The following is a 15,966-nucleotide window of genomic DNA, read 5'->3' on the forward strand; positions in this document are numbered from 1 at the left end:
GTTGTCATTGCAAACATGAACAATATGCATTAGCATTACGTTAATATTATTATTATTAAAACATTTATTTTACCACTCAGATCCACTTTTAATGATGGCATTGAAAATCGTGGGTCAGTTTTATGTTACTAAGACAATGTTGCCAGAGAAAACAATTACCAAGTATGGGTTAATGGTAAGCACCAGATAATACTATATCTCTTCAAACCCGTACACAATATGCTGTCATTTGTTTACTGTACACAACCACAGACATTTAAACATTATGGAAATCCTTGTTGGTTAATCTGATAGACACATTGTCATAATGTGAACATTTCCCATTCCAACCGCCACCGGAATGTTCTGTCAAATGAGGCGTTCACCTTAGGGATGCATTAGGAATATGAATCGCACGCAGCATCCGAAGCGTTATTACTATGATGGCAGGCTTCCTCGTCCAGATAAGTGCATAATCCAAACACAAAATCCAAACGATCGTTTGAGAGAATGATGCTCAAATGAAACATTTGTCAGGTCCAAATGAAAACATAATGGGTTCATTAAAGCCAAGAAATAAAAGCCCATGTGGGGATGAGCTGAAACAACTTTAGTGCGGCAGAATTCATTCTGTTCCCCATATTTCAACTCTGACATTCACAGAGCTGTGGCTGGGGAATTCCTCCCGATTGTAATCTCTGATGAAAGACAAAATAAAGCAAAGAAAGCGCTCATGTAGTAGTACTTTACTGATTATTTTCTTACATTGCCAATAAAAAATAACTAATAACCAAGCCTCAGTAAAAAAGTAATTTGCAAGAGATTGCCTTTCACCTTGAATCAAGGAGATTCATTCCTAGTTTGAATCTACACACAAGATACAGTGCACTTTTTTAATGTTGTCATGACCATAATCATTTGTTTAATAGGTGTTAAATTTTTTCTCTTCAATTGAAACTGGGATCAGCCAGATCCAATTAATCCAATCAATTAATAACACATTCACCTCATCTTAATAATTGACTTTGCTCATTATAAATTAAACATGTATCGAAAGACAGAAATGTCTACATAAATAATGAATACTTTCCCCTTAGACTCAGACGGTGCATTTGGCAAACGTCTGAACTTCTTTTGAAGCTTTGAACTTTGACATCGTTGCGTCTAAAAGTAAGTAAGTGTGTGTTTGGCTCTAGACGGAGACGTCAGCGTGTGGTCGCAGGTCACGCAGGTCGGTCCTGGGCCCCGGCACGGGGCCAGCAGAGTCAGCGGTGAGCCAGCGGGGGACCAGAGGGTTGTGCAGCGTGACATTGAAGGTGCCTTTCAGGACCGTATCCATGACGCCCGGACTCAGCTGGAGGAAGACGAGGAGGAGGAGGAGGAGGAGGAAGAGGAGGAGGAGGGCGAGGAGAACCAGACGACAGCAGAGGAAGGTGAAGGGCTTTCAGTTCCACGTGTTGTATACCGAGTTACTTATACAAAGTAAATAGAATGTATTGACACAGCATTCAGTGTTTACTGGTTACATTTGTTCATACAAATCATTTAGTGTATTATTTAAATTCTTCCTTGTAATTATTTTTTGGGGATGTTACGTATTTTGCATTACCGAATGGATCACAGGAGTTTTTGTTTGCCATACTCTGGCGGAGTTACTAATGTAAAATCCTAAGTAAATTTAAATATCCGTAAACCAAATCCTAAATAAACATAAATATACTGCAATGTAGGCTGATTAAAACATTGTTTTGCAATGTCTCTGTTTTGATTCAGAAATGATCTGGCAATTTAAAATACAAAGTCTCTCCATAATGACAATTCATTTCAAAAGGAATTGCTAAACAATGCTCCTATCCAAAACGGAGGTGGTCATTGAGATGTAACGTCACAATGAACAAGCCCTAAACAGAACTGACAGCATTTTGCTTTGCATACTGTCAGTGCAAGAAGGACTTGGGAGCAAAACTTTCAAGTTGTTGTTTTCCTTCGACGTCTTCTATTCTACAAGGGTACAATCATGTATGTCATTGTTGTTTGTGAAGTGTTTATTTTTGATTTATAGTGAGTTAAGGATGCTCTTCAGATCAGTCCGATTTTTCACAAGCAGGCGAGTGTGGCAGGTAGGCTAACTAGGTATTTACAGCGACACACGACACCTTCCTTTTGTAAAACAAACAAACACTATTTTGAACGAACAGGGATGAATACATACAATGTTAGATGTTCGCACATGGATCTGTAAATGCCTAATGGCGGCTGTTCCCCAACCTTTTGGTGTATTTCCTCCTTTTCCTCTGGCTAGCCCTCCTCACATCTGAAGGCAATACCTCATAATTGGGGACAGCTCATTGGCTAAGCCCTCTAGAAGGGGTCTTAAGGGGACACTGCCCATTCTCCTCATAGCTTGTACAACTCTATAGTGGCTGATAGCGACTTCAAAGCAAAAAAAAAAAAAAGGAATGCAGGTAAACAGAAAGTCAAGAGGTCAACTCAAGTTCATCTTCACATCTGCACCACAGCTTCAGTACTAAAAGGCTTCACAGGTTAACAGTCAAATCCTCAGCCTTGAAACAGAGAGAGGAAAAACTCCCAGAAGTCCCGTGGGAAAGAAACAGAGAAAATTCTAAGCCACCAGGCTAAGCCACCCCCCCAAAGCCACCCCCCACACACACACACACACACAGACACACACAAAATGTGTGTCATCACATTCAGCCTTTAAAATTGTAATAGAAACCTATCACCCTGCCCCACACGGCAGCACTGGTGTGATGAAGGACATGACATCATATCATCCGTTACGGCAGGGGCGCGTATTTTGTTGTGCATTAATATTGGTGGCAGGCACCGTGAAGATAGAGGTGACGGCTTGATCAAATTTGTCATTTGTCTTGCACAGATAGTGCTGGCGCAGGGATGGGAGTGTGTACAGACCGAATAGAGAGAAGAGGGAACGCTAGGGAGATAGGAGAGGGAAGACAGGCAGAGGGAGAGAGAGGGCTATAGAGGCAGAAAAGAAAGGGAGAGAGGGAGGAAAGAGGGAGAACAGAAAGAGTACACAGAGAGAGAACACAGAGAGGAAAGAGAGACAACACAGAGAGGGAAGAGACAGAACATAGAGGAAGAAAGAGAGACAGACAGAGAGAGAGGAAAGAGAGACAACACAGAGGGAACAGACAGAACATAGAGGAAGAGAGAGAGACAGACAGAGAGAGAGAGGAAAGAGAGACAACACAGAGAGGGAAGAGAGAGGGAAGAGAGAGACAACACAGAGAGGGAAGAGAGAGGGAAGAGAGACAACACAGAGGGAAGAGAGAGAACATAAAGGGAGAGAGAGACAGACAGAGAGAGAAAAGAGAGACAACACAGAGAGGGAAGAGAGAAAACATAGAGAGAGAGACAGAGAGAGACAGAGAGAAAGCGAGAGCGAGAGCACAGAGAGAGAGAGCACAGAGAGAGAGAGCACAGAGAGAGAGAGAGAGAGAGAGAGAGAGAGAGAGAGAGAGAGAGAGAGAGAGAGAGAGAGGAAAGAGAGACAGCACAGAGAGGGAAGAGAGAGGGAAGAGAGAGAGGAAAGAGAGACAACACAGAGAGGGAAGAGAGAGAGAGGAAAGAGAGACAACACAGAGGGAAGAGAGAGGGAAGAGAGAGGGAAGAGAGAGAGACAACACAGAGAGGGAAGAGACAACACAGAGAGGGAAGAGAGAGAACATAGAGAGAGACAGAGAGAGAGCGAGAGCACAGAGAGAGAGAGAGAGAGAGAGAGAGCACAGAGAGAGAGAGCACAGAGAGAGAGAGAGAGAGAGAGAGAACACAGAGAGAGAGAACACAGAGAGAGAGAGAGAGAGAGAGAGAGAGAGAGAGAGAGAGAGAGAGAGAGAGAGAGAGAGAGAGAGAACACAGAGAGAGAGAGAGAGAGAGAGAGAAAGAGAAAGAGAAAGAGAAAGAGAAGAGAGAGAGAGAGAGAGAGACCGAGACCGAGACAGAGAGAAGGGAAGAAGAGAGACGGAAGACACAGAGAGAGCGGGAGAGTGCTAGAACAGAGAGAGGGAGGGAAAGAGAGAGAGAGAGAAAGGTACAGAGAGGGAAGGGTGAGGGAAGAGAGGGAAAGAGGGAGAGGGATAGAGCAACGAGAGAGAGAGCAGAGAGATGTGGGCAGGTAGCATATATCCTATAAGAACAACACAAACAAAGCCAGAGAAGATATGGGAGCGAGGGAAGAATAGCGATTTATAGAAAAACAATAACAACACAGACACACACTCACAGAAAAATGCGGTACCCTGATAATCTGTCAAACGCAGGCATACACAGAGAACACACACACACATTGTTAGTGCATTTTCCTGTGTATGTTGGGGTGTGAGAACAAGGCAGAGTGTAGTGAGAGAGATCAGGGCGATCCTCAGGAGAGAGAGAGATCAGGGCGTGTCTCAGGAGAGAGACAGAGAGATCAGGGCGAATATCAGGAGCAAAAAAGAAAGAGCGAGAGAGCGAGAGAGAGAGGAAGAGAGTGAGAGAGAGAGGAAGAGAGAGCGAGAGCGTGAGCGAGAGAGAGAGTGAGAGCGAGGGAGTAAAAGAGAGAAAGAGAGAGAGACAGATAAGTCTCTCTCTGATAAGTGTCTGCGTGTCACCTTCTCTCTTCACACCTGCTCCCCAACAGCCTGGGAATACTCAGCTCTCACAAGTTATCAAATACCCTTACTCGCACACACACACACACACACACACACACACACACTAGATGTAATAGAATACATGTGCACTCCAATGCACACAAGCACCATCAAGACACCACCTCTGTGAGAGTTCGCGTGCGTGCATGCGTGTGTGTGCCCACAGTGAGAGTACGCGTGCATGCGTGTGTGTGTCCCTGTGCGTGCGTGTGTCCCTGTGTGCCTCTGTATGCAGCACATGCACACGCCCGTGCGCTCACGTGCGTGCCCCCGTCTCTTCATCCCTCCGTCCATCAGTATGCGGGCGACGCGGCGCGAGGATTTAGCTACACAGCCTCCGCCCTCCACGTCTCCGTATCGATCGGGACGGGAAGAGAGGGCCCGGGGTTCACCGGCAGGGCACCCTGGGGTGGCCCCGGAGGTCGGGGTAGAGGTGTGGGGGGGGGGGGGGGGTTGGTAGTAGGGGTTACGGTGGGGTGAGGGGAGGGGCCTCTTGGATCTGATGGCGCCGCCAGCATGGCAATGAAGGGAGGAGATTATGGGATGTTTCGCCAGCCGCGGAGGTGTTGATGGTGTTGATGGGAGCCTTACGGAACACGTGTGCAAAGTAGAAGGTCTGTGTACTTGCGCACACATACACACACGCGCGCGCGCATGCACGTACGTACGCATGCACACACAGACACTGCGTGGAGGAATGGAGACTTGAGGTGAGCTGCTGTAGGACAGGCGGAGGCGAGGAGGATTGGATGCGATCAGTGCGCACTGCGTAGCTTCGGGAGGTGGATGAGCCCGGCTCATCGCAGGTGAGCTATGGAAGCACCGTCCTCAGTTTGCATATACGTTACAGTGCTATGGTTTCTCATGATTAGCAATAGGCCTCCGTCTCCCACCGCCTGCATTCTCTCTCTCTCACTCCCTCTCTCTCGCTCTCTCTCTCTCCCTCTCTCCACCTGTGGTTCATTATTTGAATGACTGTCTCTATTGAACAATGCGTCATCCCACCCCACGTAGACGTGTACCTCTGTCCCGGTTTACTCAATCCAACTCTCTGCTCCTCTTTCCCCCTTACCTCCCCATCCGCGCCCCCTGTCCTCGCTCCCTCGCTCCTGTCATCCACCTCCGTCTGCCTCTACCTCCATCTATCGCTCCCTCTGTTTTCTCTTTATATATCTCTGCTGCTCTCTCTCTCTCTCTCTCTGTCTCTCTCTCTCTGTACCTTTCCCTAATAATCGTACTTAGGCTCTCAAACTAAATGAGGGCCAACCAGTGAAGACGGTGGAGTGTGTGAGAGAGGGGTAATGGAGCCTGGTTTTCCGGCTCCGTCTGCTGGCGGATGCGTATCACGGCCAATCTCAATGAGCCCTCGCTGTGGACTTATGTTTCTCAAGTGGATAGCTTTATGTTCAGATACAATGGGCACACACACAAGGACACACACACACACACACACACACACACACACACACACACACACACACACACACACACACACACACACACACACACACACACACAGTGCCCACATGGGCGTTCACACAGGCTAATGCTTAAAGAGCTGTGATTATGGGCGGCTGGTGCCTATTTGCGGCATTTCAACATCGCCTGATTCATTTCAACCCCCACTTCCTTACCTCCTCCTCTTCCTTTATTTTAACCTTGGTCCATTCGTTCAGCCATAATCTCTCACAGGAGGGACACATTGTGCAGAAGCAGGAAAAGAGGGGTGAAGATGAAGAAGTGACGAGAGGAGAGAAGAGTAATAAAGTAACAGAAGGAGGGGACAGGAACATTAACGTTTTTGATAGTAACTAATGGAGATACTCAACAGCGTGTCTCATCTTTGCAAATACATTGGCAGATGAGGGACGAAAGAAAGAATGAAAGATAGAAAAAAAAAGAACGGGATGGGAAAGAGATGTATAAGAAATAACCTGGGATTTACTACTTGGTTCAGTCTGTGTGTGCCAGACAGACTGAACCCCAACACACGCACACACACACACGCACGCACGCACGCACGCACGCACGCACACGCACACACACACAGACACACACAAAAAAACACTGCGTGTCATCTTAGATTCTATCAGCGCCACCATTTCCTCAACCACCGACAACAAAAGCACGTCGTCAGTAGAAGGGATTTATAAAAGAGACAAGAGAGGAATAAAAAGAAACTACAAAAGTGCCAAATAAACACTGAGACATAAAAGGAGGGAGGAGTGAGAGGGTGTGGATAGAGCCGCATGACATATAGGAAAGGGAGAGACAGAGAGAGCGATGGCTGAGTGAGATAAATAAATAGGGAGGGACTAACGGATGAAGCAAATAAGAGGGCAGAGTAGAGGGAGGACAGGAAGGCGTGGGAGAGGAAGGGAGAGGAAGGGAGAGGAAGGGAGGGAGGGAGGGAGGGGGGGGGGTAAGGCAAGAGAGAGTCAAGGCGAGGAGCGGAGAGGAGAGGAAAGAAAATGAGAGGTGAGGGATAGGAGAGAGGAAGGAGAAGGGAGGTGAGGGGTAGGAGAGGAGGGCACAGAAAAGAGAGGGAAGGAGAGGAGAGGTGAGGGATAGGAGAGAGGAAGGAGAGGAAAGAGGGGAAAGGAGACGAGAGGTGAGGGATAGGAGAGGACGGGAGAGGAGAAAAAGGAGAAGAGGACGGAGGGAGGAAAAGATGAGCAGAGAAGAGGAGAGGCGAGGGTAGCAGGCAAGAAAACAGGAGAGAGGCCGGCTATAGGAGAGACGAAAGCAGAGGAACTCGCTGGCTCCGGTGATAAAATTACCCCCCTGATGAACGCGGGGAACCAGGAAGTGTGTTCCAGGCTCGTAAATCACGGGCTGTGATTTGCCTTCAGTGTTTAGCGGGCGTACTCAGAGGGGGTCCGCGCACCGCAGCGGATCTCACCCATCCATCACAGGCGTTTACAGGCGGCCCTAACTGTCTCCGGCTATATGTCCTATGAAAAACAGATTGAAATTGACACAACGCGCAGACACGTGCACGGGCAGGAGAGTCCAACTCAGAGAGCGAAAGAGCTAACCAACAGTTCAGTTAGTGATTTAGCCATGTTATGTTGTGAAAAGAACAAAAGACAACCCAGGTATGAAGTATGAATATATATGCTTACGTATGTACGCCGTTGGTGTGGCTTTGCGCACCTGAACTTCCCACAATAACAGGAAATCATATGCTGTATTCTCTGAATTGCGCCGTGGTGTGCCTAATTTTCTTTTGAACAATTCTGGGATGCCTACCCTGTGCAACTTTTTTATTCAACCTCATCCGCAACATTTTCAAAAGCATTGTAAACTCTTACACCCCGGTTTCTAAATCAATGCCCATTCTCTGGGATAATTCCAACCCTGGATGTGGCAATCAGATTTAATTCCTCTTTAATGCCATAAATTGAATACCAATTTCACAATCACAAAAATCCTCCAAGTCCTAGGTTTCGGGAAAACATGTTTATTGACAACTGTTAAATATAAACAAAATCAGGGTAACTGGACATGATACTTATGCTCATTTGGAGTATCCTAGTTCTGTCGTCTTCTTCCCCAACTCCCCAACACGTGTTTTGAGTTCCGCCATGTTTTCTCTGTAGCGCTTCCTCGGGGTATTTGATTTTGTGATGAGCTGCTCAGCAAGCCGGCCTGCGTCTTGGTTCAGGCTGTTGGTGACCACGAGCAGAGTTGCCGTGCTCCTTCCCTGCTCTACTGCTATATCCTCCTCTGATGCACATCTTCATCGTTCCCGTACCGGCTTTCTCATCCATTCCTCTTCTGAGTGCGGCTGGTCGCTCGACCCAGCTGACGCGGCAGATGCCAGCATCTCCGCACGGACAAAGGAACCGCGAGGACCCGCCCCCCAGAATGTGACATCGTCCCATTTGAGGTGCCGAGCGTTGACTGTTTCCTCCTACATGTTACAGATCTGCCTCGTGGGACAGGGGAAGAAGGACTGCAGAGAGATTGGGCTGAGAAGGACAAGCTATAGCCAGAGGTTGAGGAGTGGACTGTGTGTTGTGTGGAGAGTATTGTTTGAGAATGACAGAGAGTGGGTGTGTGTGTGTGAAGAGTATTGTGTGAGAATGACAGAGGGTGTGTGAGTGGGTGAGTGAGTGAGTGAGTGAGTGAGTGAGTGAGTGAGTGAGTGAGTGAGTGAGTGAGTGAGTGAGTGAGTGAGTGAGTGACTGTGTGTGCGTGCGTGAAGTGTATGCGCATGTGAAGTGTGGGTGCGTGCGCGTGTGTGTAGTGCGTGTGTGTGTGTGTGTGATGTACAGAACTGCCCAGGTGCTCTATTCCCTCCTACCAGCAGAAACACCTCCTGACAAATGCTGATCGTGCAGACACCTCTGCAACCAGACCGGACTTCCTCCCCTGGCACCAGTCTCTGTGTGTGTACATGGTCTTGGGTTCCAAACGGGCAACCCCTCTCTCTGTGGCGTAGTTCAGAGGTGATCGCTCATGTACTTTCTGTATGATCTTCGACAGCCCTGTTTTGCACTCTTTCCTAAACTCAAGGACTGAGAGCCCCCCCATCTTTCTAGTTCTGCTGGAGTCCATGACAGATTGATAATGGGAAAAGTAGTGAATGACCTATCACACCATGTGCCGTCTCCTTCCGGCGAATAAGAAAATGATATAGTACCCTTGATTCTGCATTCAGGGCTATTTTCATCTCCTTTGGATCGACCCAATTCTTCTCGTCGGTCTCACCAGCTGCAGCTGTGTGAGGTTGGGGAACACATCCCTCTTGACAAAAAATGTTCAGCATCCTCAAAGCAGATGTCAAATATTAACAATATTAAAATGTAAAATATTATTCCGGTCACATACATATTGGACCCAATTTTACAAACACTGCTATATATTTCTTCACTTAAGATACTCAGATCTAAATTGGAATCAAGGTTGTCAAGAGCAGAAACTAAATTGTCTGTAAAATGTTTAAATACTATCACAAGGCTATCATTACCTTCGTCAACTCTGCAAAATCTGAGGCGAGGACTAGGATCACTGGCTCCTCTGTTTGGTGTCTGGTTCAGTAAGGCCTGACGCTCCCGTTGAAGACCATGTAGAACTGGAGCCTAACTTATGAGGAGGTCATGCCGAGCTGCGTTGCGGATGTCGAATGATGCCGTTCTTGTGCCAGTAGCTTCTCGTGCGGACTGCCCGCCCAAAGCTGGCCACACCTCCAAGCAGCCCCCTCAGCAACAGCCACAGAAGGGATGGGGAATGGTTGACTTTTTCCCAGCAGTGAAATCCTCCCTCCTGACTGGCACATCATGAAGGACAATGTGCAAGACTCTGAGCACCTTCTCCATCTGCCAGATAGCAAGGCCAACTTTACCAGCATTGTGCAGTGTGTTGGCCACAGTTTCCCACTATGATCAACCCCCCCCCCCCCCCCCCCCCCCCATACTGCTCAGCTTGCTCATGCTGCAGCAGCTCCAGGAACTTCAAGCTGAGGTTTTGGCCATACATTGGCTTAGCCTAGCTCTGCCCGCCTAAGTGCTCAATTTGAATTTCCCTTCAGTACTAGGTCTGGGTCTGCGGTATGTTCGTGGGTTTCCTCCGTCGAAATTCTCTGCGCCCAATCAGCATAGGGAGTGGCTGAGATCAATGACGTTAAAGTCAGCTCTCATTGACGGACATCTTCACGCACGGTGTTTGGTTTGTTTACAGCTCACGCGCAACGTGATTACCGGCAAAACGTTAGCGATTGGTTATGGCAGATCCAGAGTGGCACTGGGCAGATCCAATAGTTTTAAACTTCAACAGACAGCAGCCATCAAGTGAGATACTGCTTGTCAATTGAGTAGGTCCAGACTCTCTGCACAAAGGAAATGAAGTACGAGAGTCTGGTAGGACCAGGCTAACATTGGCCAGGATCCGTCTCATTTCCAGCCGCTTCGCACATTCCTGAAGATGAAATGAGAATAATGTATGAAGCATCACAACTCAAAGAAGCAATGTGTAACATTGCAACCATTGCTTTTACATAGCTTCGACACATCTGTAGTCAATGCTGATCGATAGTGATTTCAATAATGTTAAAGGAAATCACATCCTATAACTGATATATTCTACAAATGTTAAATGCCAGCCAACCCATTATTCGCTCTTTATTTACAAGAATCTTCAAGGAGACTCTCAGAACCCCTCCCACCCACCCAGCCAGCCAGCCCAGTTGAAGTAGATTAATGAGGTTTTTTTTGTTCTGAAAGTCTCCCGACTTCCAACTGACAGGGGCTCAATCTAAAACATATTGCAACTTTAACAATAACGATCAACAAGAAAATGTTAATAACATAACTGTCTTATCACAATATAGACTATATAATATAGTTTTCTCTCTAAGTTAGATCATTTACTTATATTTAACATACTACTTACATTGAAGTTGCAGTTCCGTGGCCCATTGACTTGGAGCCCAGTTACCTAGAGAGAACTTGACTAACGGACCGGTATCAAATGTGCAGGTCCAGCTGTTAAATGGCCAACCCAGTTAAAAGGTGCTAGGTTTGATCCCCCATGTCAGCAGCCTACCTTTAGGTATGCTTGAGGATTCTTAGCTCTTTTATTGCCTTTATTTCAATTGACTGTAAGTCGCTTCGGATAAAAGAAAACATCTCCCCTATCCCAACGTCGCTGTTGGTCCTAATGTAGCCCAGAGATCTGAAGTTTCAGCTGATGCTGCTGCTGCTGCTGCCGTTGCCGGCGTTGTTGTTGGTTGAGGTGGTGGCGGGAGCCTGTGCAGAAATGTGCTACGATTTTGCAGGCAGATATTTTTTTGGCGATTGAGACATGTTTTGCGGACTGCGTGTGTCCTTCGACAGCATTGACCCCCAGCGTTCCAGGCGTGAACAATTTCTTTCCGCGCCTTCCATCAAACAACCTCGATGAGCCAGCACGAAAACCTTGGGTCGTCTACCCACCGCTCGGTGAGTTTACACTTCACCATGATCGGACGATTTAATTGATAACCAATGCGATTAATTAATAGCTTGAATTTAATTATAACTAACTTTGCTATACTGGAGTATATTTGCACGGCTGGTTTCCACGAGTACTTGACCTCTTTGTATAACAGTTCCCCTAAAACAAATATGGACCTCTTCATTCTGACAATTCTAGTCTTTGTAAAGCTGCATCATTTCCTGTCTATGGAATGTTTAAGCGCAATAAAAGATACTTTGAAATGATCAGAAAATGTCAGCACTTGTTGATTATTAAATTGAATGCTTTTAATAATTTTGAAGCATCCGCGGACACCTTGTTTGTATGCCTGCGTGTATCAGGCGAGGATCTCTCCCAAACTCCCCACGATGTGTAAAACAGGGTGACAGTATTCTGAGCATGTCGAGCCTTTCATGTAAACAGATTTGTTTTTTCGATCCAGATACAATCTAGATTCAGCGAGGGTTCTACAATCCAGATACTCATCTAAGACCTTTGTGTGTTTACCTGATAAGTGCCCGGGCCGGGGTTGGAATTCCTCTGGACTTTGAATCGATCCTCCCTGCATACGAACAGAGTCTGCTGTGGAGACGTCTTTGTGACCGGGCTATACTGGCCAGGTCCTGGACACACACACACACACACACACACCTGTAATGCCCTGTATAACAACTATAGTTACTACACAAAATGCCTATTTCACACACCCACATCGATAAACAAGATAACTCACCACAACAACCCACACACAGAATACTGCCTTTAGGAGTATTCTTTAACAAACACAGGCACGTGAACTTATCGTGAGCAGATGCACACTGGACACACAGGTCACACAGGTGTAGAGTAGTCAACATATTTTCCACAAACACAGCTTGGAGGTCCTATATATGTTTAATATTCTAGGTCTGTTACTGGATAGCATCAATACATAGCCGTCACATAGATAGGGTTATGGATATTTTACGGCCAGGAAAAATAATCCAATACACGAGGCATCGTAGGGCATCTTGAAAAAGACATCAACAAACAAACACAGATCCAATTAATGTAATACAATTTTATCACACACACACACACACACACACACACACACACACACACACACACACACACACACACACACACACACACACACACACACACACACACACACACACACACACACACACAAACACAAGCCTTGTGTGCTCACAGACACAACGAGGCATTCACCCATCAGCATGCTCGCACAACAATGCGTGGCAAATGAGAACGCCACGGTTTGCATGAAGTTATGTTCATTCAAAGAGGTGACATTTGCATTTAATGGCATTAAAAAAAACATTCAAATATTATTGAAATGAATACCCTAAGCCCCGGGGGGTTCCCAAAAGTCGTTTAATACGAGAGCTAAATCTGCACCGAGGAACGAAATGGAACTATTAAATAACTTCGAAAAACTTGGGATTTTCTTCGGTTCTGCACATACAGAAACTTTTAAGTATCTCGACAGGCTTATAACTGCATTATGGCGAGGACAATGGAGGAGGTAGGGGGGGGTCGGAGGGAAGGGATTACCATCGGACATTCGATTTAAGTGATAGAGAAAAAACAGCTAAACTCCCCACGTCAGCAGGTAAAAGGTTAAACATTCAGCCGCTCAGTGTGTGCCTGTCTGACCCCACAGCTAGCAGCAATCCATTTAGGATCGACGGAAACCCGGGGTGAAATTAGACACACACAAACGCAGACAGACCGATGGACGACAGGCGAGTCGGACACAAATGCACACAAATTTATTTTGCCCGGGGCCTATGCATAATGTCACAGACACTATTACTAAGATTGTCATTCTACATGGCCATCTGCGAGCGTGTGTGTGTGTGTGTGTGTGTGTGTGTGTGTGTGTGTGTGTGTGTGTGTGTGTGTGTGTGTGTGTGTGTGTGTGTGTGTGTGTGTGTGTGTGTGTGTGTGTGTGTGTGCAGGTAGGTTGAAAGCTTGGATAGTTAAATACATTGTCCATTAGGACATCAGAAATGCAATCGCATTGGGGGGAGGGGGGGGGGGGGGACACAATGAGGAAGGTAATGATAATGTTCCATATAGGCCTATTTATAAATGCAAATTCAATAACTGGCAGAGCGATCTAATGTCCCATGTATGTTCATGTGTGCGGGCACCGAAGAGTTGTCCATGTCCTGTGTGTCTCTGTGTGAGTGTGTGTGTCTGCGTGTGCACGTGTGTTAGTGTGACTGTTATCTTATGTCCCATGTTTGTTTATGTGAGCGAGCACCAATGATTTTGGAATGTGTGTGTGTGTGTGTGTGTGTGTGTGTGTGTGTGTGTGTGTGTGTGTGTGTGTGTGTGTGTGTGTGTGTGTGTGTGTGTGTGTGTGTGTGTGTGTCTGTGTGTGTGTGTGTGTGTGTGTGTGCACCTGCCGGCCTGTCCACCTGCCTCCCTGAATGTGACCGTGCGTTCGTGTGTGCGTGTGCGTGCGCATGCGTGCTGTGTGATATCTGGATGTGGACGTCAGAAACACACATTTTTGCAACCGGTTCAAATCTATTTATATGCAAATGTGTTCCTGGTTAAACGTTTTGAGGGGTCTCATGGGGCTGAGAGTACCTCGGTTCAACGGTGGCCCTGTCATAAATTATCCAAATAAGTCATGAATCTATCAATTTTGAAACAACATTTTTGCAACGGGAGTGTCACAGAGTTAAAGACTGGGCAGGAGGGGGTCCGGTGGGGGGCTTATGAGTGGGTGCTGCCGGGGGTCACGGGGTTATTGGGCTAACCAGAATGGGCATAACCAGCCATGGCTTTTGAGGGGCTTTTTTTTGGACGCATTCATCATGGCTGTGCGACCGATAAGCGAAGTGTGCATGCACTACGGTTGACGAGTTGAGGTCGGTCGGTCGATTGGCCGGTCGATAGTATTTGGACTTGATGGCCTTAATTCTCATGGACGTGTAATCGCTGGTGATCCCTGAGGAAAGAAGCGCAGACAGCAGGGCGGACAAATGCAGACTGATTTTATTTGTATTATTTTCGAGCGATAGGATAGATTGTGTTAGAAATAAAATGAACTCTGAATAAATGCAATATTGAAAGCTCCGTAGTTTCTGTTTTAATAAACATATGGTTTGATAGACTATATGACTTGTTAGACAGGAGGTCCAAACATCCTGGTTATCAAGACTTTTCTACTCGCCCAACTTAAGGAAGACTGCTAGTCGTAGCTTACTGAACATTTACTCCGCTCCAAATTAATTGATACCAAAGAAGTCGTCGGTCTGCCAGCATTTGGTTAAAAAGGACGACAAAAACATTTGTAAAGTGCAAAGTGAATAAAAGTATATGGGGCATAACTTCTAAAAGGAAAGTTATTTATTTGTACTGTTGTCTGCGGCTTTGAATGTGAACATTTCAGAAAAGGCACATTAGCACAAATCGCATCGCCATCCATTAGGACCCATTATATTAAAAACCTGAATCTCCCTATGTGCCTTTTGTTATTTATTATTACTATTATGGGAAATGTCGAAGAAATTAAAAGAGAAAAACGTGTATGCAAAATTGCTGTCAAAACAAACAGATAGATGGGCCGATGTTATTGTGCATCTGAACTAATGCATGGTGAAAAAACTGTTAATACAATCTTTGTCTCAAATGACATACCTGGTAGATTGGGGTCGGACTGCAGAAAGGAGGAGACACGTGGCTCGCAGGACAGGAAGCCACCCTGGAGTCTCTTGGCTCCCTTGGTTCGGGGTTCAGCCAAGGAGGCGTGGCCAAAGCTTTTGTCGAACGCTACGATGTCATAGCTGTTTGGTGGCGGGGTGTCCTGAAGAGAGAGAAGAGAAGTGATGTTAATCTGATGTGATTCCACCAGACTTATATATTCTATGTATATATATAGATATCAATGCGTCTATGTGTTTTATATTTTAGGTTTGCATGCATAAGAGTCGTTTTATCCTTGTCATTATTCACACATCCCCATAGTAGTTGAAACTATTGAAGTGTCTTTAACCTCATATGATAAGGCTGCTCCCCGCTAATTCCTTCTGCTTTATGTGAAACAAACTGCCGGCTCCGCTGCTTTTAATGGAAGATGAGCAAGAGTGATTTCTAATATAATTATGTCTCTAAGCGGCATAACCAGAGCGTTACGTAGCCAAACGCTGACAGCCACAGTACTTGCATGTCGAGATAGTTATATCGGAAGCAAGGGTTTCTTGCATCCTAGACTTTATAACAGTGCTGTCGGCTGTATGTTGGACCGCCGGGTGGTTACATATTTTAGTAGCTTGCCATTCCTAAAATATATACATACATCAGACACAGGCACATAAACACAGACACA

The 15,966-nt window shown here is 46.2% G+C and overlaps 1 protein-coding gene across 1 annotated transcript in view; it reads right to left on the reverse strand.

Moving 5' to 3' along the window:
- Window positions 1-695: 695 nt before the first annotated feature.
- Window positions 696-15,966, reverse strand: part of stpg2 (sperm-tail PG-rich repeat containing 2) — a 51,529-nt gene continuing 36,258 nt past the window's right edge. The window contains exons 11-13 of the mRNA XM_060054095.1: window positions 15,279-15,444; window positions 12,123-12,238; window positions 696-1,333 (exon numbers count right to left, since the gene is read on the reverse strand). Coding sequence (XP_059910078.1) covers window positions 1,172-1,333; window positions 12,123-12,238; window positions 15,279-15,444 — 444 coding nt within the window. The 3' untranslated portion in view covers window positions 696-1,171. The remainder of the gene's footprint in view (window positions 1,334-12,122; window positions 12,239-15,278; window positions 15,445-15,966) is intronic.

This window comes from Gadus macrocephalus, chromosome 6 (genome assembly GCF_031168955.1).
Source record: "Gadus macrocephalus chromosome 6, ASM3116895v1".
Classification (NCBI taxonomy): domain Eukaryota; kingdom Metazoa; phylum Chordata; class Actinopteri; order Gadiformes; family Gadidae; genus Gadus; species Gadus macrocephalus.